This window comes from Grampus griseus (assembly GCF_964374135.1).
Source record: "Grampus griseus genome assembly, chromosome: 1".
Taxonomy (NCBI): Eukaryota; Metazoa; Chordata; class Mammalia; order Artiodactyla; family Delphinidae; genus Grampus; species Grampus griseus.
The window spans coordinates 178,899,741-178,927,170 of NC_139017.1; the positions used below are offsets into that span (position 1 = coordinate 178,899,741).

The window sequence follows — 27,430 nt, forward strand, 5'->3', positions numbered from 1 at the left end:
GTGGCAGGGGCCCGGGTCCTAGGAGAGCAGCATCGGGCAGGGCTGGGCTGCAGCAGGAGGCTCAATGGGAAGGGGCGTCCCTCCTGGGATCCTTCATGCTGGGAATGCCAGTGGGGGCTGGCCTGGGCCCCGCGGACACCCCTCCCAGAGGAGCCTGGCCGGAGGGAAGGCGGGTGACGGGGCTGTGCCGGGCATCCAGTCCTGGGGGCACAGGCTGGGACGTCTCTGCTTCAGCCCCGCTCTCTCCCCCTGCCGTGTCTGCTTCCTGCCTTGGTTCCTCTCATTTTGGTTTTGCTGTGGACAGTGGCATCTCTGGGTGAAGAGACTTGGCCATGTTCACTCCCGGGGGCCCCGCTGCAGGCAGGCTCGGGGGGCAGGCGTTTGGAGGGGGCACATTGGGCTGATAGAGGGATTTAGCTCCTTCCCTAACGGCACCCCAGTCCTCCTCGCGTGGCTCCCCTGGCCCAGGATGTCCCGAGGACACCCCTGAGCGGCTCTCCCCAGAGGCCTGGTGCTCTGCTCTAACCCCTGTGAGGGAGGGCCGTTCTCAGAGGGCCGGGGCCTGCCTTAGCAGTGTCTGCCCTCAGGGAGCATTTTTCTGTGGTCGAGACATCTGTAGAAGAAACTTTTAAGAAAAATAAAACTGGGAACCCGCCAGTTAGGAGCTGTATAGAGCAGTAAAAGGTCCCCAGCCTTTTTGGCGCCAGGGACTGTTTCGTGGTAGACAATTTTTCCGTGGAAGGGGGGATGGATGGATAGCTCAGGCGGTAACGCGAGCAATGGGGGGCGGCAGATGAAGCTTCACTCGCTCACCCGCCGCTCACCTGCTGCGCGGCCTGGCTCCTAACAGGGGGTTGGGGACCCCTGGTATAGAGCACACGGAGGAACGGTCCCTGTCCCCTCCCCCCCACTGCAAGCCCTTCCCACCCCGTCTCCCCCACTGCGCACCTTCCTGTGGGCCTGGGTCACTTGGGGTGATGGGGGGCTTGCTCGTTGTGCTGCTGCGGATGTCAGCCCGGGGGCGTTCCCTGCCCTCTCCCTGTGCCAGCTCACATCTGACCTGGGACCCTGCCTGGGCCTCTATGGACGCAGTCCAGGCTCCGGCGGGGCGTTTTCCTGGGGGGTGACCAGCTGCTGGGCTCCAGCTGCCGTTTAGTCTAGACTTTAAAAAAGAATCTTGGTAGCAGGAGCTCTCTCCATGCAGAACAGGAAGTGTGCTTAGACCTTGGTCTGCATCAGGTTGGTGGTCCAGGGTTTGGTACCCTGAGGGCAGGGCGGTAGTGCCAGGAGCACCAGGCCAGCATCGGTGGCACCTGTCCCTCCACGTGTGAGGAGAGAGGGGCGCTCAGGGCCAGGGTGTGAGCCGGATGGTTCCCACGCTTCCCACCTGTTTGAGTTTTCTGGGGCTGCTGTGACACAGTCTGGGGAGCTTCAACAACCGAGTTCATTCTCTCCCAGTTCTGAGGCCAGAAGTCCACAATCAAGGCATGGGCAGGGCTGGGCTCCCACTGGAGGCTCTGCAGGGGATCCTTCCTTCCTCTTCCAGCTCCTGGGGGCTGCAGGCATTCCTTGGCTTGTGGGGGCATCACTCTAACCTCTGCTTCTCTTGTCATCTGGCTGAGTTCCCGTGTGTGTGTGTGTGTGTGTGTGTGTCTGTCTGTGTGTGTGCGTGTGCACGTGTCTTAACTAATTACACCTGCACAGACCCTAGTTCTCAAAAAGGTCACATGCACAGGTCCCACGTGGACAGGAATTTTGACAGGACACCGTTCAACCCAGAACATTGGCCTTCAGTCCAGCCCACCTCTGTCTCTCTCTCTCTCTGTCTCTCTCTCCAGCTCTCTCTCCGTCTCTGTCTCTCTGTGTTCCCCCCACCCCGCCCCCATTCTTCCTGGAGCTGCTCTCCTCTCTGCTGCTGGCAAGATGGAAATTGCATCATTTTCAAGCAGCACTAACTGAGGGGTTTTCAAACCCAAGAAGCAGGCGTGAGTCTGAGGCGCAGTGACGGTTCCCTTTAGAGATTACAAGCATGCTAACCCCTGCTTTCATCTTTCCCACTAAGCACTTGGTGTTAAATTAGCCACATCACATGTAAACACTCAGGCACATTATTTAACTGATCTAATTTTCAGATGCTACACAGTTTAGAAATCTCTAGCAGGCCATATCTCTGGTTTCAGCACCACATGGTGGATCTTAAGGGGTTGCTGCTGAAGGGAGATTCCTGGGCCAAACACATTAGCTTTTGTTTCCTTCTGGCTTCTCAGGGGCCTGAGTGCTGAGAGCCAGTGGGTTTTTAGCCAGTGGCGGGGAGTGAGGAGGGGCGGGTGGGCAGTGTCAGTCTCCGCTGTCCCTGCAGGGACAGGGCAGCTCTCTGTATCACCCCTCTCATCCCCTGCCCTCCCTCCCACCTTCTGGCGGAGACCCCGGTAGCTTTCCCATTCCCTTTGTTTAGCCGAGTTTGATAAGACATAAATATCCACTCTGCCCGTGTTAGAGGCGAGTGTCGGAAGCCTCCCATCGGGTGCAGAGAGAGCTCCAGATGGGAGAAGCCACACGGCTCCCAGCTGCAGCCATTGCTAATGTTTATTTGCACTTTCTTCCCCCCACACATGCTAGGCCCACGTATAAGCCTTCAGATGATTCGAACTATTTTCGTTTCATCATTTCATTTGAAATGTTTCACTCTGCTCTTTTCATTGGCACGGCGCAGCTCGTCATGCGATACCGGGTCCTGGAAAGCTCGGGTCTGGCTCTCGTGGGCATTTATGCTCAGGTGCTGGTAGCTCGACCATCCGACTTCCTTATGTCCTGCCAGCATCCCCCTGCCGACCCTTCACAGGTAGCAGTCATTTATTAAGAACACTTACGTCTCTCTGTCTACGTGTGTATCTTACGTCTCACACATGCACATATATTACACACAGGTTGATCATACGTATATCTCACACGTACACATACATAGATATCTCACACACAGAACACGCATCTCACACACACACACACACACCCGCTGTCACACATACATGTGCGTGTGTAGACCGACCACATGTGTGCGTCTCCCTGGGGGAAGCCCACCTCCCCCCCTGCAGTGTCACTCAGTGAGGACTTTGTCACTTTGCTCCACCTCTTGCCCCAGGGAACAGTGACCTCAGTGGCCCTGTGATGGAAAAAGAGACCCCTGCGGTGGCCGGGGACAGCTGTGGCCCCCGAGAGGCTGGGGGCCATTGGAGAGTGGACACTGGTTTTTATCGGTGTCTAAACATGAGCTTGAGTTAAAAGGCTCGCACTGACTGTTGCCTTGGACATTTGAGCTTAGCTGTCTCCTGCTTCAAAACAGCTGAGTTTGATGAGTCCGTGGGGGTGAGAGTTGAGTGCCAGCCCATCATCAGGATGTTCCCATGATGTTGTCCCCAGATTTAAAGCCAGCAGGAGGCGTTTGTTTGTGAACAGCCTGCGTTTTCTTGGTCCTCGTCGCCCGTGTCAGGACCGGGGCCCTCATCGGTCCCCGTGTGACTGCAGAGGTCTGAGGAGTGTGCTGGACCCGAGGATTTATTAGACTGTGGAGGTTGGCTCGTTTTTCAAAAGTCTCTTAAAAAGGCATTTCTTGAGGACACGTAAGACATCCTTGAGTTTTACTAGAAAGGCACAGCACAAACTCTACACTTAGAGGCATTGCTCTGTGTGGTGGGACGTGGGGGAACCATCTGTTTATGGAGGAAGAGGCTTTGTCCACGGCGACTTGAATACTCACCATGCTTTGTTTCTTTTGAACAAACCACTCAGCTCCTTTCACAGCCTCCTTTAGAGACGGGGTCGCAAGCCCAAGATAATGGTAATTAAGCCACGGAATGTGTTCAGACCTGGGCAGTTTTGGAGCAGAGCCACGAGCAGGAAAAGCAAGATGTTTAAAAGCGGCTTTTGGAAGAAGGTCTGAAATTGCAGGGGGCAGAGAGGAGCACACGGGGCCCTGAGCCTGGCGGCTATTCCGCAGGCTCAGCAGGAGATGCAGGTAGAATGGATGGAAGGGCAGCAGTCAGAGCCCATCAGAAGGAGAGCGGCTAGGCAGGGGTCAGCAGGGAGGGTGAGGCCGGTCAGGGGGCCTGTGGACCCCGGGCCTGTCTGATGGATCCCAGGGTAGGGGGTGTTCCCTACACTGGGCCCCAGGACGGTGGGCACCAGAGGGCCCGACATTCTCCATTGTGCCAACCTTGATTGTCACCTTTATTTTTAACTTCTTGGGTCAGAACCCCTGTGATCCATTAGGAAAGCGTCAGGGGGGCTGTTTTAGCTTTGGTGGGTGTCAGCTGGCCAGGAGTCAGCAGAGTGAGGCTGCCCAGTGTTAGGGGCACACGGGGACCTGTTCCCTCCTCTCCCTGTTTGTGGGAGAGGGTGTGCAGCCTTCCTGGGGCTCCCTGACTCTGTAGTTCTATGTCCAGGAAAGAATCCCAGGAAGGAATGGGGTAGGTATAACATGGTAAGTGGCTGAGATTGTCAGTATGATTTTTTTTTATATACATTTATTTATGTATTTATTTTTGGCTGCATTGGGTCTTCGTTGCTGCGCACGGGCTTTCTCTAGTTGCGGCGAGCGGGGGCTACTCTTCATTGCGTTGCGCGGGCTTCTCATTGCGGTGGCTTGTCTTGTTGCGAAGCACGGGCTCTAGGTGCGTGGGCTTCAGTAGTTGCAACACGCAGGCTCAGTAGTTGTGGCTCGCGGGCTCTAGAGCGCAGACTCAGTAGTTGTGGCGCACGGGCTTAGTTGCTCCGCAGCGTGTGGGATCTTCCCGGACCAGGGCTCAAACCCGTGTCCCCTGCATTAGCAGGCGGATTCTTAACGACTGCGCCACCAGGGAGGTCCCTGATATTGTTTTAATGGTCAAAAATTGGGAGCAAACTAAAGGCCCAGATATGACGGATCCATCACATAAATTATGGTAGGAGGATACAGGGAGAGGAGGAAATACCATGACTTTGAACTTCACATACAGCATGGCAGTACCTTTTATTTATACCCGGGCATGAAACTAATTCTAGGGAGGACGTAACGCAAACATTTGACCCAGGCACTCTTGCAGGGGGAAGAATACATGATATTTTCCTTATTTATATTAAACATATACTATCAGAGAAAGAATAGACAGTTCCAGTCACAGAAAGGCAGCGCGCACAGCAGCCGAGCCTGGGGCCCGGACCTGACCCTCTCCCGTGCCCCCCGCAGTACTCCCGGCAGGGGCAGGAGGAGGAGGGCCGCAAGCGCTACGAGGCCCAGAAGCTGGAGCGCATGGAGACCACGTGGCGGAACGGGGACATCATCCAGCCCGTCCTGAACCCAGGTAGGAGCTGGGGTGTGGGCCGGGGCCGAGGCAGCGCAGCCACTTCACGAGCGTCCTCTTCCTGGGCCGGTGCGTCCCCTGGTGCTGTCTCCTGGGACAGGCCCTGGGGTCCCGGGAGTACTGTCCCCTTGGCCCTGCACCTTGCAAGCCCCTTCCCAGTCGCACAGCCGACCATGGGGATGGGGGGACAACCCCGCAGGCCTCGGTGCGTCTGCTCCCGTAGAGTGCTGACCTGGAGGCCCCCGTGGGGAGAGGCCCTGCTGCCCAGGCAGAGGGACGCACGCCTGGCCACGGAGAATTTGTCCCCCAAGTTCGCCTGAGAGTGTGTTCTGGACGGGATTTCCAGCTCATGAAAAAGACAGAAGGGCAGCAGCGTTTCCCACATTGTTGTTCCCCGGCCCGCCGCCCAGACGCGGCCTCAAGTTAGACAGACTCTGAGCGCCCGGGGCTGCTGCCTTCCAGTCTTCATCCTTGTGCCTGTAAGTCCGGGCTGTCGGCTTTAACAGGACACGCCTCCACAGTCCAAACAGGTGAGGGAGGGTTCCCGAGTCCCTGCCAGAACACCGTGCAGGGCTGGGCCTGGGGGCCTTGGGGCCTGGTGACGCACATCACCCTCCTCTGCACACACAGTGACCACGTCTTACCGTGTGGAGAGCGGGCTGCACGCCCTCAACCTCCCCATGTTGGCCGGGCTCCTGTGATGAGTGTCCACGTTCCATGTTGGGTCCCGGAGCGACTCCTCAGGGGCCCTGCGCGTGGGTGCTGTGGCTCCTGATCTGGTCCTGGACTGCCGTCTGAGCACTGGCCCCAGGGCGTCCCTCTGCTGCTCCATGTGCCCTGGGCTCTGCCCGCTTGCCGCTAAGGAGGAGCGCGGTGAGCTCTAGTGCAGGGGCTGGAGAAAGCTCCGCCTGCCCGCCCGCCTGCCTTCCTGGCTGCAGCCCACCTTTGGCATCAGGGTGGGTGTAGGGGGTCGGGACGGGTGAACACCTCGCAGGCGTGCAGACTAGGACAGGACTTTCTGGGTTTCGGATTCTGTCATTTATCGGGGGTGCGCTTGGCACCTCTGGCAGTGTCTGTGCGGCTTGTGTAGGGCTCCCCTCATGCTCATCCTTCCTGAGTGCCACCCTCACCTGCCCACAGTGAAGGCCAGGGCACTGGAGGTTGGTGTCCTTACTGTTCTGCTTTTTTATTTATTTTATTTATTTATTTTTGGCTGCATTGGGTCTTCGCTGATGCATGCGGGCTTTCTCTAGTTGCGGCCAGCGGGGGCTTACTCTTTGTCGTCGTGCGCGGGCTTCTCACTGCGGTGGCTTGTCTTGTTGCGGAGCACGGGTTCTAGGCGTGTGGGCTTCAGTAGTTGTGGCACGCGGGCTCAGTAGTTGTGGCTTGTGGGCTCTAGAGCGCAGGCTCAGTAGTTGTGGCGCACGGGCTTAGTGGCTCCGTGGCGTGTGGGACCTTCCCGGACCAGGGCTCAAACCCACGTCCCCTGCATTGGCAGGTAGATTCTTAACCACTGCGCCACCCGGGAAGTCCACTGTTCTGCATTTTCAACAAACACCAAAAAAAAAAAAGGAAGGAAAGAGAAACCTATTGGTATAATAAAATGTTGCTGTTTTGATGAAACCTGATAAAGTTGCATCTTTTCACAACAAAGTGGAAATAGACGGTGGCGCCCGGCCTGCGGGCTCTTGTGATGGCTCAAGTGCGCCAGGCGCTGGGACACATGCCACCATCAGGCCGCAACCTCAGGCCCAGCCTCTGCTTTCAGGAGGCAGGTCAGGCAAAGGCACGGAGGACTGCAGAGGGACGCAGAGGGGCCGAGGGGCCTCGGGAAAGGCACAGACTCGGTGCCGGGCGCGTTCCTGGGAGAGAGGCTGGAGCGGGCCAAAGGCAGCACTCCTCACCCTGGAAGACAGGTCCTCGCCCAGTCCCTGGGCCCTGTGACTGTGACCTTATTCGCAGAAGGGGCCTTTGCAGGTGGAATCAAGTTAAGGACCTCAAGATGAGGTCGTCCTGTGTTACCCACAAACGTGGGGAGGGCCCCAAATCCAACGAGGACCCCGAATTCTGTAAGAGACAGAAGGGTAGAGACAGTGTCAGCCCAAAAGCAGCAAAGAGGGGGGCTCAGAAGAGGTGCTGGCTGGCATCTGGGGGCTGGACCCACCTGTCCTTGGGCGGTTACTGGCCAGTGCTGCATGGAGGCTGGGGCCGAAGGCTCAGTCTTGAGCTGTGAGAGGCATGAGGTTCATCCTGGTTTACTCCTTTGACTGACTGACTGGGGAACTAAGATTACTCAGGGTTTTCAGTCAGTTTAAGTTCCTTCATGAGATAATTTCTGTTTGCCATCCTCTGATTGTAAACCTGATCCATGATGTTTTTCGGGATCTGTTGTTCTCTAATGAGATTAGTGGAAAGTGGCTTCTCAATCTCAAGGTTTCTTGATAGGTTTTTACAAGCTTTTATTTTTTCCTTTTCTGGCCCTAATAAAAGCGCAGCTTTGGGCTTCCCTGGTGGCGCAGTGGTTGAGAGTCCGCCTGCCGATGCGGGGGACATGGGTTCGTGCCCCGGTCCGGGAAGATCCCACATGCCGCGGAGCGGCTGGGCCCGTGAGCCATGGCCGCTGAGCCTGCGCGTCCGGAGCCTGTGCTCCGCAGCGGGAGAGGCCACAGCGGTGAGAGGCCCGCGTACCACAAAACAAACAAACAAACAAAAAAACTGCATCTTTCTCAGCAATAGGGACTGGCTTTTAACCACTTCTTAAGGAAGTCACATATCCATTCTCTGGACTTTTTGAATACTACAGTGTGCTCTTGTCACTGGGGTCTTCTAACACTCTCCCCCTTCCTGGGAGGACCCCCGCCCCGCCCTGATGAGGCAGGCTTGGCCCGAGAGTTGCCACCCGCCTCGCGCCGGCAAGGCCCTCTGGACCTGCCGCTCCCTGTTACTTTTGAAACCAGAATCACATTTCAGCCTCTGTGGCTGTTGCCTAGCAATCCCCACAAGGGGCCAACCTCCTCTTTCAGGTGTCTTTTCAGAGAGTCTGGGAGTTCTTTACAGGCCCAATTTTTCTTATTGTTTTCTCCATCTGATGAGACAAAATACAATTACCTTGAATTCTTCAACCCATGGCCATTAGTTGTCCAGCTTTAACCGTGTAGGGACTGTTTGGCCACGTGACCCACCATCTTTCTGAGAGCTGTTGGGTTTATGACAAAATCAGCCCTGGGACTTCCCTGGTGGTCCAGTGGTAAAGAATCCGCCTTCCAATGCAGGGGATGCAGGTTTGATCCCTCGTTAGGGAACTAAGATCCAACATGCCACGGGGCAACTAAGCCCGTGCGCCACAACTACTGAGCTCACGCGCCTCAACTAGGGCCCGCGTCCCGTAAACTACAGAGCCCACGCGCTCTTGGACCCGCGTGCCGTTAACTAGAGAAGAGAAAACCCGCACGCCACAACTAGAGAGAAGCCCGCGCACCACAACGAAGAGCCCGCATGCCTCAACAAAGGTCCTGTGTGCTGCAACTAAAACCCGACGCAGCCAAAAGTAAATAAAATAAATAAGTAAATAAAAAATAAATCTTAAAAAACCAGCCCTGCCTCTTCCCCGGCCTTTGTGTTTGAAGCAGTGTTCACCTCTAAGTCCGGTCCCCACTACCGGGACAGCCGGGGTCTTGGTGAGTCACACCCACCCCTCATCCCTGCTCAGGCCCTGGACCCTGCCTCCCTGAGGTCAGCCAGTGCCCGGCCACCCCCGCAGGCTGATCAGCCCGGAGCCGCCCCTAAGAGTGCTTGGTGCCCGTTAGGGGCTTGCGCTGGGTGGGAGAGCCTTCTCCCCAGGGTCTGGCCAGGCCCCGTCACCCCGCTCCCAGCAGCACTTGACCTGGGGGGCGTTGGGGAGGCAGGAGGAGGAATACAGGGTCTGGAGCCGGACCTCTGGGCTTGGATCCCGGCTCTGCGCCGTGGGGACTTAGCCCTTCTGTGCCTCAGGTTCGTCGGCTGCAAGCACGGAAGAGGGAGTTCTGTGCTCGTCTCTGGCTGCCCTGGGGACCTAACTAAGGTTCTGGACCTCATTTTGAAATCGCAGGTTCAAAGATTAGGCACTGCATTAGTCAAGGTCATTGTAGCTGCTTACACTCTAAACTCCTAGCTCCTAATAACTCAGTAGAGGTTTATTTCCTGTGAACTCCTAATCGGGGGATCTCCTCCAGGAGGTGGGGACTCGGGATTCAGGCCCTTTGGTCCTGTAGCTCCACACCTTTTATCAGGTAGCTCTCGGGGCACCTCGGGAGGGGAAAGAGCAGGGAGGCTCCCCTCTCGGGCGTTTTGCCGGCTTGGGCCTGGATGCAGCACTTCCACTCACTCTCCTGTGGCAGGAGAGCAGCCGTGCAGCGGAGAGGGTGGAAACGTGGTCCAGCCGTGCACGGGGGAGGGTGAGGAGAGGGGCTGCCCAGTCCTGTCTTCTGGTCACACGTGGTACACCTCACCCTCAAGGACAGCGACGTGGAATCCTGTCCAGCCCCACCATCCATTCGTTAAGGCAGTGCTGGCAGCGATCACGGATAAGCCCCAGGTGTCTGTGCCTTGACCTTGAACTTCGAAGATCCTCTTCACGTTTCCCTGTAGTTCCCCTAAGAAACAGGACGTGAAGAACGGGGGAAAGGCCACTGAGGACAGGAAGTGCCTGATCCAGGGGCTGTGAACCCACAGACACGGTCCCACCCTGCAGAGCCCCGTTGAGTTACAGGCCACAGCCCAGGATAGGAGGACCTGGGTGTTGGGTGCGTAGGTGTATTTTTTTTTCCCATCAGAATTGTGGTGTTTTCTCTCGTTGGAAGCTCATCAGTGCCAGTTCCAAGCACACTGAATCATTAGACACGGCTTGACTGATACTTTAAACATGACTGCAGAACGGTGGGGGGCATCTCTTTGACCAGGTTGTTATAGTCATTTCAAGTGGCTTGTCATTCGAATAAGTAGATAGTTGACATGACAAAGATTTTTGTATGCTATTTCCATTGTTGGAAATTTTCAAAAACTCTTTCGTCATCGTGCACACACAAACCTCTCAGCTGGTCAGAGCAGCTCCCGAGAGCAGGCCAGGCTTGAGGCTTTTCGTTTGCATTCATTCTGTAAAGTAGCTACTGGGACCCAAAGCAAAGAAAGCACAGGAGGGCACCCCGGGGCTCTGGGGGCCTGTTTATCCTTTGAAGAGAGAGGCCCAAGGGAGACAGTCCTTGGAGATCAGGGGTGTCGTGGGCTGGCAGCGCTGGCCTGGAGTGTTTCTCTGATGGCTCTGGTGGCAGAGGGACTTCGCTGGCATCCTCTGTGGCCCTTGGGCTGTGCCCCTCCACCCCGTCTCCCCAGGCCATCTGAAGCCCCGAGGCCAGAGTAGGCGTGGCCCTGGGTGCACCCTTGACTGGCCGGGGCTGTTACCCGCACTTCCTGAGCACAAGGAGGGTTTCGGGTGCGTCTTCTCCACTTGGAGTGAAATTAGGAACCGGGCAGGGCAGAGTTCTGGACGCCTTCTCAGGGCCTCCCTTCTCATCCCGCGCAGCGTGTCCGGCCACATTACCCGAGGCCCAGATGGTCTCGGATGGTCCAGGCCATTCTGGACGCCCCGGGGCCTGGGAGGCAGCTGAGAGAGGAAGCATCTCCTCCCTCCGGTCGTCTGCATCCCCGGGGACGCCAGGGGACCCTGGAGCTCCCCTCCCAGAGCCTTTGGAGTCATCCTGTCATCTGTTGGCTGGTTTTAGATAGCATCCTTGCACACCTGCTCTCACGGGGCCCACACGCGGGTGGGTGGGCTGGACGGCCGAGTCCTCAGACTGTGGCCTCTCGGGACGGAGTTCTCCACTCAGCTGCTGACCACCAGCTCCTGACGCCGCGACAGGCTGCTGCTTTCGACGTCCCCGGCTTGAGGGTTCACCCGGCGGGGGGGGGAGCTGGGACCTCCTGTGGTGGCTGGCGCCCGCCTCTGCCAGTCACACTGAGCCATGGAAGCAGGCCGGTCACCAGAACCCCCGGAGGTGGGACTTGACTGTGGATAATAACGAGAGACCCCTCCCCCCATCCCACCCCGCACCCCAGGCTGCAGCCGCTTCATTGCTTCTGACACAGCCGAGGGCCCTTCCGGCTGAGAGCGTCCGGAGATGCTTGAGTCCTTCCCGTAGGGGCTTCTCAGAGCAGACGGCACTTCACAGCTTGAGTCTAAACCTGTCTAAGCCGTGAGGCTTGAGAACAAATAGAAAATACCTTGAGTTTGGAAGTCAATCCTTAAGGCCCCAGCTCACCGGAACTCCAGTTTTTCCCACTTCGTGACCCCTTCAGGCAACCACACAGTCTGAGATCCCACGTGGAGAAGCATCAGAAAAAGTCTCGGAGGCAACTGTCGGCACTTAAGAGACCCAGGCCCCGACCTCAGGGTTGGCGCCCCTTCTGGCTCCTGAGCAGCGTTACTTCCTGCACAGACTTTTCTGTCCACCGCCGGAGACAGGAAGGACCTTTCTTCACCTGCAGGCTGTCCCAGCCGTTCTGGGGCCGGCAGGCTGGCTTCCTCGGCAGCTTGGGCTTGCTGGGGCAGGAAGGGGCTACCCTTTCTGAGTGCCAGCTGTCCGGGCAGGAAACAAACGGGCGTCATCCCTCCCGGAAGGCTTTGGGAAGGTGGAAGCAGGCACAGCAGTGGGGTCTGCTCAGAAGACCCACCCCGTTGGAAGAGTCTGTGTCGAGGGATAGTATCGGTTTCTGGAGATGGGGCTTTATTTCATCTTTTTTTTTTTTTTTTTTTTTGCGGTACGCGGGCCTCTCACTGCTGTGGCCTCTCCCGTTGCGGAGCACAGGCCCCGGATGCGCAGGCTCAGCGGCCATGGCTCACGGGCCCAGCCGCTTGGCAGCATGTGGGATCCTCCCGGACCGGGGCACAAACCCGTGTCCCCTGCATCGGCAGGCGGACTCTCAACCACTGCGCCACCAGAGAAGCCTTCATCTTTTTTTTGAAGTGCAGCCTCTTACAGATATTTCAGCAGCAGCAGTGCCGCGTGGGTGAGGGATGCCCCCAGAGACTTGGTGCTCTGGGAAGATGAACGGGGGACACTGGAGGAAAGGCCAGCACACCTTTCGGTGCAGTGTCTCCGGGGCCGGGTCGGGACTGAGGGCTGGCAGGAGTCCCAGGATGAGGTCTAGGGATGCACGTCTGTGGCGTCTCTGTCCAGTTCCGTGTCTCCACCTACCGTTGTGTTTAATGAAGTCGAAATTTAAACTTTTGAGAAGTTGCATAATAAATTGCTAAAATATTGTCAGTGCCTGTTCACAAACTTGAGAATGAAAGTCAGGTGGGTGACTGTCTCCTAAGCGAGGGTCATACCAACCCTGGGGGCTTATAGGCAGGAGGTGTTCAGTTGCTGCTCGGGAGTCAGGGCAGGGCCTCGCTGGGGACACTGGTGTCCCCAGGGAGTAGTGTCATGACCCACTAGCAGAGTGGCTAATTAATCCTCGAAAGCCTTCCCCCCTCACGGACTGGAGCGTTTTGAGACCACGGTTTTCCTTAGAGAAATCCCACCTAAGGTGATGACAGCGGGAAGCCTTCGGTGACCCTGCGAACATCAGGGCGCTGTCGCCACTGTTGGGCCCTTTGGCCGTGGGAATCGATTGGTCCCGTGGCCTAATCTCTCTCCTTTGTGATTCCAGAGCCGAACACGGTCAGCTACAGCCAGTCCAGCTTGATCCACCTGGTGGGGCCTTCCGACTGCACCCTGCACGGCTTTGTGCACGGAGGTAAGGACCAGTGACTCTTGCTGTCCCCTTCCTGCTCCTGGTTCCTTGTTAATTCCCCCCAGGAGGCCATGCTGCCATCTGACCCAGTTTAGGCTCTTGTGTTTAATGAAGTGTACATTTAAACTTTTAAGAGGTTGCATAATAAATTGCTGAAATCCTGTCGGCGCCTGTTTTCAAAATTGGGAATGAAAGTCAGATGGGTGACAGTTCTAAGGGAGGGTCACACGCAGCCCACGTGGAGCTCATGGCCACGAGATGTTTAGTGGCGGCCCGTGGGTCAGGGCAGGGCCCTTTGGGGGACAGTGAAGTCACCAGGGAGTGACAGTGTGACCCGCTAAGAAAGAGGGCTTAATTCAGCATGTTTTTGCCTCTGGCGTTTGCATGTGCTTCTTCCTTTAATCAGATTCCACCTAGAAAATACAGGCCTTGAAGTTCCCAGCTTGGGAACCACGGCTGGAACACAAGAGGACTTAGCTCCAGGCTCCAGAGGGACACTTTTTACTTTAACAGTGTGTAATTATTTTTTTGTGTGATTTAGGGAAAATATAAGTAGCACATCAAACCCGTAATTTAATGGAGATTATCATCTCAGATGAGGTCAAAGTAAACTTTAAAAAACAAGTCGTTTTAAAGAAAAACATAAGGGGAAATGTTCTTAAGTGGTTTAGACGTTAGCAGAAGTTGTGTGGGTGGTGGAGTCCGGGCACCGCTCCTCGGGGGCACCGAGCAATTCATCGTCCCCCAGGCATGACTGGGACTCGCACGTGCCGTTTGTCTGCACTCTTCATTTCCAGTGGCTGGAATGCCAAGTTCTCCTTGCTTCTCCACTCTTGAAAATTCCTGTTGATCCTTCAAAACCCAGTTCCAGTGGTACCACTCTGTGCAGGATTACACTGATACTTCTACCAGGGGATGCCTCAGGAGCAGGGCTCAGTCTTATTCTTTGTGTTGGCTCCAGGGTTTCACACAGAGCCAGAGAGGTGCTTTGCAGAAGCTTCTTCCGTGAACAAGAGGCACCGGTCAGGCTTGGGTTGAAAAGCTTGGGATGAGGGGCCCTGGACCTGTCAGAATCAGAGAATGGGCCCTGATCTGAGATTTTTTTTTTCTTTGCCGTACGCGGGCCTCCCACTGCTGTGGCTTCTCCCGCTGCAGAGCACAGGCTCCGGACGCGCAGGCTCAGCGGCCGTGGCTCACGTGCCCAGCCGCTCCGCGGCATGTGGGATCCTCCCGGACCGGGGCTCGAACCCGCGTCCCCTGCATCGGCAGGCGGACTCTCAACCACTGCGCCACCAGGGAAGCCCCTGAGATATATTTTTCAAGTTTGTTTCTTTTTTTAACTAATCCTCTTCTGTGTATTTCTTTTTCAATTTCATGATCATTTTCCTCTCTCAACTAAACTCTGCCCGCGACGCCCTTAGGTACGATTAACTTAGTCCTACCTAAGGGAAGCTCTACTTTACAACAAAGGGTGCTTTCCAGCCCCGTGAATGTTGTGACAATCAGGGTATCTTTCTTCTCTGAGAGCAGCCGTGGCCTTACCAGCCTTCTTGTTCTTTGCCAGCCCTTGTCAGCCAAAGGCCGGGCTTCTGTAACTGCTAAGAACTGTCTTTGAGCCTCATAGAGCTCCGCTCTACCTGAAATTTGTGAAACTCTATGCTAGAAATTTTGCTTATTTCATCCAGATGTTGGAAGTTCACTAAATGTGGCATTTCCATCATCACTGTCTCCTTGGCAAAAAGTTTATACTCTTCAGTCCGATCTTTCCTCACATGCTGAGAGGCGTCCGTGAAATGCAGGAAGCGAGGGAACTGTTGGAATCCCCTAGAAACCTACAGCACATCGTGCTCATTTACGGAGGCTGTGCGGCTGCATTTAAAACAAGCGCGTTTTTTAACGCGTGTTAAAGAAGCGTCTACAATGGCTTTACAATGTTTAGTGCCTATTTTAGTAGGGGTTTTGTGCTCATGATTTGAAAACCATGCCTAATAATCTTACCAAACCTAATCACTTCTTATAGTGCCTCATAACTCACCAGGCGTGAAGGAACAAAATAAATACCGGACTGGAAACACTGAGTCCTGTGATTTTATTGTATTTTCCTATAGAGAGAATACTGTCGGCAAGAATGGTGTCTAAGTCATTTGAATGAAAGTCTCCTGTAAACTGTAAATCAGTAGATGCCAATCGCAGGAGGAAACGGTGAACTGAGATGGGTGCTAATTTGGCTTTTATTCAGTAATTCTGCACTGCGTATGGGTCTTTGAAAACCTCCTCCCTGTCCTGTTTTCTGTGATTTTCACACATGGGATAGTCTTCGTCTTGAGGACTGGCTCCTACCCTGCGACTTAAAAAACACACACACAACACAGATCTTGGCAACGCTGAACTGGTGAGAGATGTAGTAGGAAGGGTTGGAAATCACAGATGGAATCCAGGACTCCTGTCAGATGCTGGGTCTTCCCTCCTTTCCTGGCTGCAGGGACAGAGCCTCCGATAATTCATCGAGGGGATAGAAAAGACGCAGGGAGTGAGCAGAGGGCCCTCGTTTTGCTGTGTGGGAAGGCGGGCTGGCTGCTTCTCCGTGGTTCTGAATTTCAGGGCCTCTGTGCAGAAGCGCTGGCCGGGCTTTGGGCTTCTGCCTTCTGAGTCCTGCATGAATCAATGTGCCGTCCCCTCTTTCTCCTCTTGGTAGTTCTGGGATCTCAGCCCAGAAAAGGCCGTTTCCCCTCCGCTCTCCCCTCCCCCGTGGTCAGCAGCTATCTGCGGGGCTGTTTAGGTTCTTGCCACAGTCACTCACCCGGACACCCATCCTTGATAAAAACACTCGGAGTAGGAATTGATTTTACTTCCCGAACATGATAAAAGCCCTAGAGTGAGCATCTTACTCAGAGGGGAGCCCAGAGGATCGTCCCCTGAGGTTAGGAGTAAGGCAAGGACCCTAGTTAACGTTGTTTTGGAGATTTTAGCCACTGCAGTGAAACAGGAGGAAAAAAATAAAGGCACAGGAAGTGGCAGAAAAGAAGTAAAGCTATCTGGCTTTGCAGATGACGCAGTAACATACCTGGCGAACCCAATAGATTCAGTGATAAAAGTAACTCAAAGAATTAAAAATTCAGTAAGGTAGCAGCATGTAAAATGAATAATAATAAAAAAGGCTTGCCTGAAATAGAAAAACTTCTTTTCATTGTTTTTGTTTGCAGGTCTGTTTGTTTTCTAAGGTGTGTTTTGTGTCAGTGAATTTTAACTCGGATCATGAAACATGACTTTTTCATAATTTGATGAAAAGGGGGCGTTGGTTTTGTGTCTGCGCCTTTGATTCATCTTCTTGAAGATGGCGTTCCCTTCTCCCGCGTTGGTTCCTGAGATGTCCTTTGCTCTGATTTCTTTCCTGGGGGACTCTCCTCGCCCGGCCCTCTGTCGGCTGTTTCCGCGTGGGTTTCCCAGCCCGAGAGGGGGTGTTGCTGCCACAACTGGCCGGATGTGAAAGGAAGCGTGCTCCCCAAACCCGGGACCACTGTGCTTTGCCAAGACCCATCTGGCCGTGAGGGCCAGATCAGAGGGGAGACCCCAGTGATGGGGGTGCCCCAGCTCTGCCCGTGGTGTGCGTGGCTCTTAGCCGTGGGCCCCTGCTGCCTCGTGGCTCATGGCTCCCTGCGCTCAGCCTGTGCCTTTCTTCCCCTCAACGCGCCTCTTGCTCTCCTGTCTCGGTGTCTTTGTTCACCCTGTTCTTCCCACCTGGCGCCGTCCGCCTGCCCATCCCAAATCCCACGCCCTCCTGGTGCCCCCTGAGCCCCTCCCTCCCAGGCAGCTGCACGCCCTTCACCCCGCTCCACGCCACGGCCTCTCTCGTCCTGCCCCCCGTGCTGGTTGTGGTTTTCTCAGGCGCTCGTCTCCTGGACGTCCCCCTGTCCCTTGCCTGTCTCCCGTGGTGCTCTGCAGAGAAGGAGCTCGGTGAACGGCCTTGAGTGAATGAAAGAAATCTTTTGGAAAGACGGTTTGAGGTGACGCTGCCCGGTGGCCATGTCCTGAGCCATTGGCAGCTTTTCTCTGTTAGAATCACGGGCCGTAAATCCAGCTGGGCATGTGGCTCCCATGTCCTCAGACTGAGCTGCCGGGTTGGGCCCACTCATAGGACAGGCTCTGCCCTGTGCTTCACGGTGCCCTGTGGTGCCCACGCTCCTGCAGGGGACGCGTGTCTGCCTGACCCACTCTCCCCACCCCCAGCACCGCGCTTTCTGCGCGGCACCCTGGGGTGTCTGCACTCCATCCCTCCCGCCCCCCGAGTCCAGTCCCTCTCAGGGTCCTCCCTGGAGCCTGCTGCAACCCGTGCCTCCTGTCAAAGTCATTTCTGACCCAAAGCCGGTGGGCGGGTCTGGCCCTCACAGTTCAGCCGGCTCCCCTCCACCCTGCCACCTCCTTCCCAAGGCCCAGGATCGCCCTTCCCTGCTCTCCTCCGCCCGCTGCCACCCCTTCAGTCCCTGTGCCGTTCCGCCTTCCTTCCTGTCCTGCCCGGCATCGGGTACCCGGGGCCCCATCCTCGCCCCTGCACTCCCCCCCGCCCACCCCGGGACTCCTGTGTCTCACACCAGCCTAGGCCGGCGGCTCCTGACTCTAGCTGCTTCTTCGGGACGGGCCTCTCCGACTTGATGTCCGGCACGGAGCTCCACTGCTCCCCCTGTGGTGGCGGCCAGGCCACCCTTCTGCTTGTCGAGCCAGAATGCCTGCGGTCCTCCGGGACTCAGTCTCACTCCAAGGCTCTGCCTCATCTGTCAGCCAGTCCTTCGGGCTCTACGTTCAAAACGTCAGAACCTGAGTTCTCGCCACCTCCACCATCGCCTCCGGGACATGCGCCTTACCGTGGAAATGACCTCACACCTGGTCCGAGTTCCGTGACCAGGAGCAGCCCAGCAGCCTCCCTGGTCCACTCAGAGCCAAAGGCAGGTCAAGCCGGGCCTGCTCGGCCCCCTCGCTGGCTCCCGTCTGACTCCAAGCAGAAGCCCAGCCTTCCGCTCGTGCCGCTTCTCCGCTCCCAAGGCCTCCAGGACCCGTCTCGCCACACGCCTCCCGCCCCACCATGTCAGCTGCTGGGCTCTGCTCCTCGAGTTCCTGGGATGTGGTGGCGGGAGGGCACCTCCACCTGCGGGCCCTCCGCCTGCTCGTCCCTCTGCCGGGGTTGTGGTCCCCAAACAGCTGCGCAGATCCCTCTCTCTGTCTTCTGGTCTCTGGAGAAAAGGAGAGGGCTTTCCTGACCACCCCCTGTAAAACGGCCCCCACCCCGGCCTGCTTGCTCCCCAGGCCTGGACGGATCCCTTCCCTGCGGTGTAGACGGGCCACGTGCTGAGTTAAGGGACCAAAGAGAGTGAAGATGAGAGAGAGAAGACGGTCCCTGAGTGAGCAGAGGGGCCCCAGAACTGACGGGGGCAACAGCAGGTCAGCCCCCCAGAGGACACGTGAGGACAGCCCCTGACTCAGTGAGCATCCGGCAGCCCCTCCCGTGTGCCAGCCCCGTGGGGGGCTCGGGGACGCAGTCACTGCGCCGCCTGAGACGTCCAGAGACAGAAGTGCTCCTGCAGCACGTCCTGCACACGAGCGTCCAGCCGCCAAGGGGACACACACGGCTGCCCCAGGATCCCGAGGCCGGGGGACCTCGCGGGACCTGAAGGAAGAGGGGGAGGCAGAAACGGCAGCCCCGGGGTGGCAGGGGGCACGCGGGCCGAGAGGAGCCCCCGCCAAGCGAAGGAGGTCTGGGAGGCGAGGCGAGGCGTGCGACCCCTGCACAGACGCTCGTGTCTGCTCGGGTTTCGTGGGGCAGTTATGAAAAAGCGGTCCTCTGCACCTGGAGGAGGAACCGATTTCACAGAAAAATGCAGAAGGAGGCACAGATGCTCCTCTCCAGCTCTGTGACCTCATTTCGTTGGAGCCCCTGCTGCGTGCTAGAGTGGGTGTCCAACCTGTGGCCAGGGACGAAGCAAGGAGGCCCGGAAGCTGTGTTTCCTCCTTTCGAGGAGATTCTGGTCTCATGGGGTCAAGAGGTGAGGGCGTGAAGGCCAGTGTGGACCCCCGTTTCTTCATCGCGAGGCTGAGTTGTGTTAGGCGATGGCCCCCGTTCCTTCCAGTTCTCACTTTCCAAGAATCCTTGTTTCTGAAAATACTGTTCTCTGCCGCGAAGGCTCCAGAGAGCAGCTTCCTGTCCATCTGGATGGAAGGGCGGGAGCTGGGGTCTGGTTACAGCCCTGAAGCCCCAGGCGCTATGAGCTGCCCGTGAGCTTGCTTGCTGCCTCCCCGCCCAAAGGGCCTGCTGACACCCATCCCGGAACTGGTTTCCTCCTGCCCGCACTGGTCCCCTGAGCAGCTGGGGACGTGTGAGGCTCCTGGCCCCTCTGCTTCCTGAGCTGCAAAGCATCTCACCTGAGAAACCCAGCCGGCTCTACAGCCTGCGCACGTCCTTCCCTACGAACGGACCGGTGCTTGGGGTTGTGGTGCCCCGTTAGTCAGCTTTTGCTTCCCCTTTGGTTGCGATCACTAGGGGCACACACGGCAGACGTCCCCTAACGGTGTCTTTCCTGCTCAGCGTCAGGAGCGTGAATTCTTCTGTGTTAGCCTCACCCCTGCCTGCGGCCTGGACTCCTGGGAGGAAACTGACGCCCTCCAGAGTGGTTGTGGGCCGTCAAAGGCGTGACCTTGCCTCGTGTGGACTCCGGCGAGGCCACCACGTCCCACTGGGAGGGGCTCGTGCGTAACCACTGCCACCTTTCCCTGCTCTCCATGGCATTTGGGGCAGGAACACGTGTGCCCTACTTCCCCTGTTGCCTGTTCAAAACAGGGAAGGCATTGATTCTCAAACAGCAGTAAGCAAACTTAATTGTGACCTTCTGCAGTTCCCTGATACAGAAGTAAGACGTGGCCTCGTGGCCGGGCAGCCCCCACCCCCACCCCACCCCGGCTCCCTGGGCCTGCGCTGCCCCGGGGCCAGGGGGGAGCTGCATCCAGCTGTGCCTGAGGCCTCCGCCAGATCCCACCTTTGACATTTGTCATTAGAAACCAATCATCCTCACTCACTGTGCATTAATTTCCAAAAACAACCTTTATTAGCTACCTTAATTAATATTCCTCTGCCCTTGGTCCCGGTTCCCAGAGACCTGCAAGTACATTTGGAACCTGAAGGGGGAGAAGCCAGACAAGTCTCGGGAGGCTGTCGCTCAACCGGCTCTTAGGATAACTCCCCCTGTAATTTCCAAACGGTGGGCTAGTTAAAATAAGATGAACTTACTATCGTTTTCTTAATATAGGAGGCCGGCACCCACACCCCTTCAGCTGGGACTAAATATAGAAATGGGGGCATCACGAATCGCCCCCCACAGCGCAGTCGGTGGCGCGGGGCTCTGAGCTGCCAACGGCTGCTTTGGGTTTGCAGCAGGCGCGCTACAGTCAGCCAGGCAGGCCCGGGAAAAGAAAATTCAGCCTCTATTTTTAAGCCGGTCAACGTGTTGTCGGTACTTTAAAAACAAAAACAAAAGCAAACCTGTAAGCAGTTAAGCGTTAGATTCCAAAATGTCTCCGGTACCCGATGTTTATCTGTATGTTAGTGGCCAAGCAAGTCTTACTTTTTTCCTTCCCATAATTCCTGAAATGAACGCAGTATCCAAGGGCAACAAATCCTACAGTTTTGTTGTCATCTTTTAAATGGCGAATCTCGGGTAATAAGAGCAGCTCACGACAGACTAATTTGCCAAAGTTCTTTTCCCATCGTCAGCGGCACCTATTGTATCTAAATAGGAATGAATTGATGAGGTTTTTCAGTGGGAACCTGGAAAGAGGCTTTTTTTTTTTTTTTTTTTTTTTGGCGGTACGCGGGCCTCTCGCTGTTGTGGCCTCTCCCGTTGCGGAGCACAGGCTCCAGACGCGCAGGCTCAGCGGCCATGGCTCATGGGCCCAGCCACTCCGCGGCATGTGGGATCTTCCCGGACCGGGGCACGAACCCGTGTCCCCTGCATCGGCAGGCGGACTCCCAACCACTGCGCCACCAGAGAAGCCCGAGGCATTTTTGAGAAAACTCGGATACTTGATATTTTTAATTAAAGCGTAAAAAAGTGAAGGGGAGAAGGTGACTTCCAGTGTCAAAGAGGGCTGGTGGCTCCCTCTGGCAGGACAGAGGGCCCGGCTGGGCAAAGTAAGAGGAAGGGCAGTTACAAACCAGGCAGCTGGGTTTCTGGTTGTTTCTGTTTTTAAACAAAATTTATTTTTCTCAGTGGACACATTGCTTGTAATGTCTTGTGTCTACCATCATAGATGAGGGTATTTTGTGATAACAGTCTTTCTTTACAAATGTCATAACGGGATGAGATTATGTGGATTTTATCGTGTTTTCTGCAAGGGCCATTTTCTCTTAGCAACAGAGAACAAGAATGTCTCAGCCCAGACCCATGCAGCGATGGGTCCGGGGTTGTTCCTCACCGGGAAGAGGGAAGAGGGCTCGCAATCAACATTTCATCATACAGGCAGACCTTGTTTTATTGAAAAAGCTTCACTTCATTGCACTTCACAGATTTTTTTTTTAACAAATTGAAGGCTTGTGGCAACTCTCCATTGAGCAACTCTGTCCAGCACCCGTTTTCCAACAGTATTTGCTCCCTTCACGTCTCCGTGTCACATTTTGGTAATTCTTGGAATATTTCAAATTTTTTCATTATTCTTGTATTTGTTATGGTGACCCAAGATCAGTGACTTTGGTTGCAACAGTTGCTGTTGCAAAAAGATTACAACTCACTGAAAGCCCAGATGATGGTGAGCATTTTTTAGCAATAAATTCTTTTTTATTTAAGATATGTACATTGCTTTTTTAGACATAATGCTATTGCACACTTAATAGACTACAGTGTAGTAGAAACATAACTTTTTTTTTTTTTCGGTACGCGGGCCTCGCACCGCCGCGGCCTCTCCCGTCGCGGAGCACAGGCTCCGGACGTGCAGGCCCAGCGGCCACGGCCCACGGGCCCAGCCGCTCCGCGGCACGCGGGATACTCCCGGACCGGGGCACGAACCCGCGTTCCCTGCATCGGCAGGCGGACTCCCAACCACTGCGCCACCAGGGAAGCCCAAAACATAACTTTTATATGCACTGGGAAACCAAAAAATTCGTTTGACCAACTCTATTTCTAAATTCCCTGTATTGCAGGGGTCTGGAACCGAGCTCGCATTGTCTCTGAGGTGCCTGTAATCTCGGTTTTAAGAGATCAGTTCCTTTCCCTCTAAGTAGCCGCCAGAGTCCACTTTGCACACAGGACCCCAGAGGGCCCGGTTATGCTTCACGCTTCTCCGTCGCGTTTGTGAGAACAGACTCAGGGCCGCCGGGAGCCGCGGGCACAGATTTCTGCTTCCAGCGCTGACCCCGTGCTACCCGCACACAAAGCGGGGGTCCGGGAGCCCCGCCTGTAGAAGGCCAAACACTTGAGTTCTGCACAAGTCTGTTTTTCCCCCAGAAAGTTTTTCTGTGTAGTGAGCCCTAAAATCTACCTTGCTGTCACTTCCCACTGACCCCACCGTGGTCCCCGGGAGGTAGAGATAACGGAGGTGGGCGCAGATGGTCCAGGTGGGACCCGTCTGGAGCTCCTCTCCTTGTGGAGCAGACTTCCTGTCCCTCAGTGCTGGGATTCCTCCTCAGCCTTGTCACCAGCTGCCCGTATATCACTGTCCCAGTACCTGGGATCAGCCCCGATTTGGGCTATCATCTGATAGTAGACTCGTGTGGTGGGGTCACGTCTGCCTCCTGACCCGGGCCCCGGGAGGCCAGGGCCTCAGTCCAGGAGCCATCTCTGTAACCACCTGTTTCCTGTGGGTCTCAGCCAATCGCAGTTCTCTCCCTGGTCTCCCAGCTCAGATTTGTTGCTGGCTCTTGGGGTCGGCAGGGGGCTGTCTCTTCACGTGTGAGATGAATAGTGATTTTGTCATCAGACACGTCCCCTAGCAGCTCACCTGGCTTTTCCTGGCCTCACCTGGACTAACTGTGATTGTTACCCAAGTTTGGGCCCTGTGACTCGCTATTGGAGCTGCTTCCTGGGGTCGATTCAGCGTTCCTTTGGTCCCCGATTCACTTACTCACTTGCAGCCCTTTCTGAGCGCTGTGTGTCAGGTTCTGAATTGGTCAGGACACGGGGACCGTAAGGCGTGTCCCAGCTTCTGTGTCACGTGATGTGATGGTCTGGGGGCACCACACCGGGGTGACGGGGCAGCAGGCAGCAGGAGCTCAGCCAGCTGCTAGCGTTCCCCCGCCCCGCCCCGTGTGCCCTGGGCTCAGAGCCCATCCTGGCTAGGGATGCTTTGGATCCTGCAGTACATTTAGTAACAGTGAAGTCCCTCGTGGAACCTCTACCTGCATTTTAAAATTGTTTTTTATTTTTTATTTTTGGCTGCGTTGGGTCTTGGTTGCGGTGCGCGGGCTTCTCATCGCGGTGGCTTCTCTTGTTGCGGAGCACAGGCTGTAGGCGCGCGGGCTCTAGAGCACAGGCTCAGCAGTTGTGGCGCGTGGGCTCAGTAGTTGTGGCACACGGGCTTAGTTGCTCCACGGCATGTGGGATCTTCCTGGACCAGCGATCGAACCTGGGTCCTCTGCGTTGCCAGGCGGATTCTTAACCACTGCGCCACCAGGGAAGTCCCTGCATTTTGGATAAATGGGGCAAAATGCTGGTTGAAGGAGCTGATTATTACTTGTTCCATTTAGTCTTCCATTCTTAGCTTCTGCTTTTCAGGACCTACAAATAAGGGATTAATTGTAGGTACCTTCTGTGTTCTAAACATTAATCCCAATATAAATTCTTTCTTTCCAAACTCCAAGCCACCCCTCCCCGATAACACCACCCGGTGACTTGGGAGCTCTGGATCCGGGACCCCCACCCTGCACACACGGATGTCGCTGCCACCGCCACCTCTCAGCAGGAACTTGAGCTGTCTTCTCCACAGTCCTGTCTTAGTCTCAGTACCTCGGGATCTGGGTCGAGAGTCGGCGTGGCCTCTGGTGCCCTGTGGTCAGGAGCTGGTCCCCACCTCTGCCCGAGGGCGTGAGCCAGCGTGAAGACAATAAGGGCCCCTCCCCCTCCGAGGCTGCTGTCCAGGGAGGGCCAGCACTCATTCGTTTGTTCGTTCATTCATTTGTTCTTACACTCGGTATGTGCTAAGAGCCTACCATGGGGCCGGCCCCAGGGGGCATCAGTGAACAAGGACAGTGTCCTTCCAGCCCGAGGGGCTCTGAGCCACGTGCTGGAGCATTGCCTGCGCCTGGACCTCCGTAAACGCCCGCTGTTTTTCGTCTAGTTCTCTGCTCCCACCACCATCCTGCGCCAGACTCCAGTGTCGCCTGTCTTTGTTTTTCTCTCGAAAAAAATCTCTGGCTATCTCTGTCTCATCTGTTCCCAGAAGGACCCTGATGTGGCTGAGTTCGCTGGTGTCTCCATCGAAAAACAGGACAGCCGCACGTAGTACACATTCCATAAATTTCTAACATCCTCTGGTTAAAACGCCCGCAAACCCCACTCCCCCGTGACACACGCATACAGTTTTACCAGAATCCCCTCTGTCTCTTCATCCTTCTTGCATTCAACTGTTTCAAGACTCTGGATCGGCCTTTGCTTAACGTCATAAACTATCGTCTTTGCAGCTGTGTTTCATGGCAAATGCAGCTGACCCCAGACCCCGAATGAGCTTTGCTGGTCACTTATCGCACTTGGAGTAAGTCTACGGGAAACACCTTCTGAATTCAAGCCTCCAGCTCACACCGAGTCCTTTCGAGAGTGGGACCACTTGTCCAGCTGCTCTAACGACGTGAATTTTATGAGGCAGGTCAGCCTAGGAGCACTCAGTCTGGGCTCTCTCACTCCCTCTAGGAAACAAACACACGCACGTGCACACACACACGCAGGCGCAAACACGCACACTGACCCACGGCCTCATCCGCAGGTGGTGTGTGTCGCCCTTGCCCAGCGTGTTTCCTGGTGTTCTGAGACATTTCCCTCATCTTTCTCTTTCTGTTGACATTTACCCTCTAGACCACAGCTCTCTACCCAAAGCCCCGAATTAAGCCAGGGTGGAGGTCAGCGGCGCTCACGAGCCCCTGAGTCTCTGAGCTGCGGCCGCTCAGCTCCTGTTCGCTCTGCACGGTCACCTGCGTGTCCCTGCTGCCATCTCTTTTAATTTGCAGATGCAGAGCCCAAAGCTCGGATGATGATCTGCCCGCTCAGGGTCCCCAGCCAGGCGGGGGCAGGGGGCGCTCAGGCCCAGGCCCTCCCAGCTCTGAACCACCATGCGAGAGGGACAGTGCCCTCGCCCGCCAGGTGACCTGTATGCTGGCCTGTGTTTTCACCTCTTTGGAGCCCCAGGCCGGTGAGGGACTTGGCTGCTAAGCCAGCACTTGCCCCGCCTTCATCAAGGCCCCTCCCTCACCGTGGGTAGAAAGGCCAGGAAGGACTCGTGCTGGGCTTAGGCAGGGCTTCCCGCGTCCATTTCCAATATGACTTAACCCCCCAGAGGCTCCTCGCAAAGCCAGGTGTTACCCCTCGTCTCAGACCTTGAGCGCCAAGCTGCTTGAAGCCCGGAGCCGCCCTGCCCTGCCAGCCGCCCAGGGTTAACACCTGGCACCGGTGGTTCTGTTTTCTGCCGAAGAGCCTTTCCCCAGCCTCTCATTTGCACTCTCTTTAGAATCGGACCTTGTGTGACTTTGAGCCTCCGCTGACGCAGTATCTTTGAAAACGCTTTGAGAGCGGCAGGTGCCCGCTAACTCTGCCCCGTTGTCTCCATGCTTCATCGTCATCATCAGGATCTTGCAGGAGAAAAGTCGTGGTAATAGAAGCATAATTTTAAAATCAACAACCCTAATGTTTTTTTTAAAAAACTTTTTTATTATGGACGTGCTCAAATATACACAAAGGTAGAGAGAAGAGTATACCAACCCCCCAGGTATGCCTCTCCCAGACAGAGGGCCCCTCCCTGTCTCCCACGTTCCTTATAACTAGTGTCTTCTGCTGTAGTATCTGTACGAGGCCTCTGGTCCATTACATATGGGGCTTCTGTCCTGTTTTTAGTTTATTGTATTTTGTTTCCCCTTCACAATAAAGAGAGTTTTAATTAATCACCAATGTTTAAAAATTGGTAGATTCCTCATAAACTTGTAGGTTCCAGGCTTCTCTTAAAATATCGTTAGTCTGGTCGTGCTGGGCCCTTGTTCCTGGGGCTGAGGGACAGTAGGAGGGGCCGAGCAGCAGCTGTCCTGTAGAAGGGTCCCCGCCAGCTCTCCTCGCCGTCAGCTGTCCGGTGTCACCTGCCTGGCCCTGCAGGCACTGAAGTTCACGAGCCCCACCTGAAACATGACTCCCCGGGAGCCAGGGTTTTATGAGTCTGCCTCTCTCTGCATTTTTAGAAATCATTCTGTATCCTTGGGTGAATGTACATAACTTTTTGTTGTTGTTGTTTGTTTTTGGCTGTGTTGGGTCTTCGTTGCTGCGCGCAGGCTTTCTCTAGTTGTGGCGAGTGGGGGCTACTCTTCGTTGCGGTGCGCGGGCTTCTCATTGCGGTGGCTTTTCTTGTTGCGGAGCACGGGCTCTAGGCGCGCTGGCTTCCATAGTTGTGGCTCACGGGCTCTAGAGCGCAGGCTCAGTAGTTGTGGCTCACGAGCTTAGTTGCTCCGCGGCACGTGGGATCTTCCCGGAACAGGGCTCGAACCCGTGTCCCCTGTATTGGCAGGTGGGCTCTTAACCACTGCGCCACCAGGGAAGTCCCCATAAATTTTAAGATTTCTGATAGTTGTCAGGTAGATCAATATCATTTTGCTGCTTTTATAGGTCAAAACGTTTGAATATTGGCCATTTCATGTAGTTTGACCTAATAAAAGATATGGTTTAAGGTTTTAAATATAAGATAAGAAGAATATTGTGTTGCCCTTGGTGGGGCAGGAACGGGGGGTGGGGGGTTAGCAGCAGGTATGCCGTCCTGATCCCGTCAATTAAGGGGGCGCAAGCAGAAGAAAACGTCTACGGCCTGAGGTTTTAGACACCTTGGCCCGACAGCGCTCTTTCAGTCAGCCCACTTGTCTAGTTTTGTTTGTTTTCTTATATAACAGCTTTATTGAGATGTAATTCACATGCCGTACAGCTCACCCATTACAAGTCATTGATTTTTAGTCTGTTCAGAGTTACACAACCGTCACCACAATCAATTTCAGAACATTTTCATCACCCCGAAGAGAAGCCTCATAACCACACTGGCAGCCGTTCCCTACTTCTCCCACATCCCCTGTCCCTAGGCAGCCACTCGTCTACTTTCTGTACCTATGGACT

General features: G+C 55.5%; 1 protein-coding gene across 1 annotated transcript in view; it reads left to right on the forward strand.

Moving 5' to 3' along the window:
- Positions 1-27,430, forward strand: part of ACOT7 (acyl-CoA thioesterase 7) — a gene marked incomplete at its 5' end in the record, with an annotated part of 90,835 nt that overhangs the window by 29,137 nt on the left and 34,268 nt on the right. Inside the window, 2 exons of the mRNA XM_082662416.1 lie at positions 5,222-5,336; positions 13,023-13,109. Coding sequence (XP_082518542.1) covers positions 5,222-5,336; positions 13,023-13,109 — 202 coding nt within the window. The remainder of the gene's footprint in view (positions 1-5,221; positions 5,337-13,022; positions 13,110-27,430) is intronic.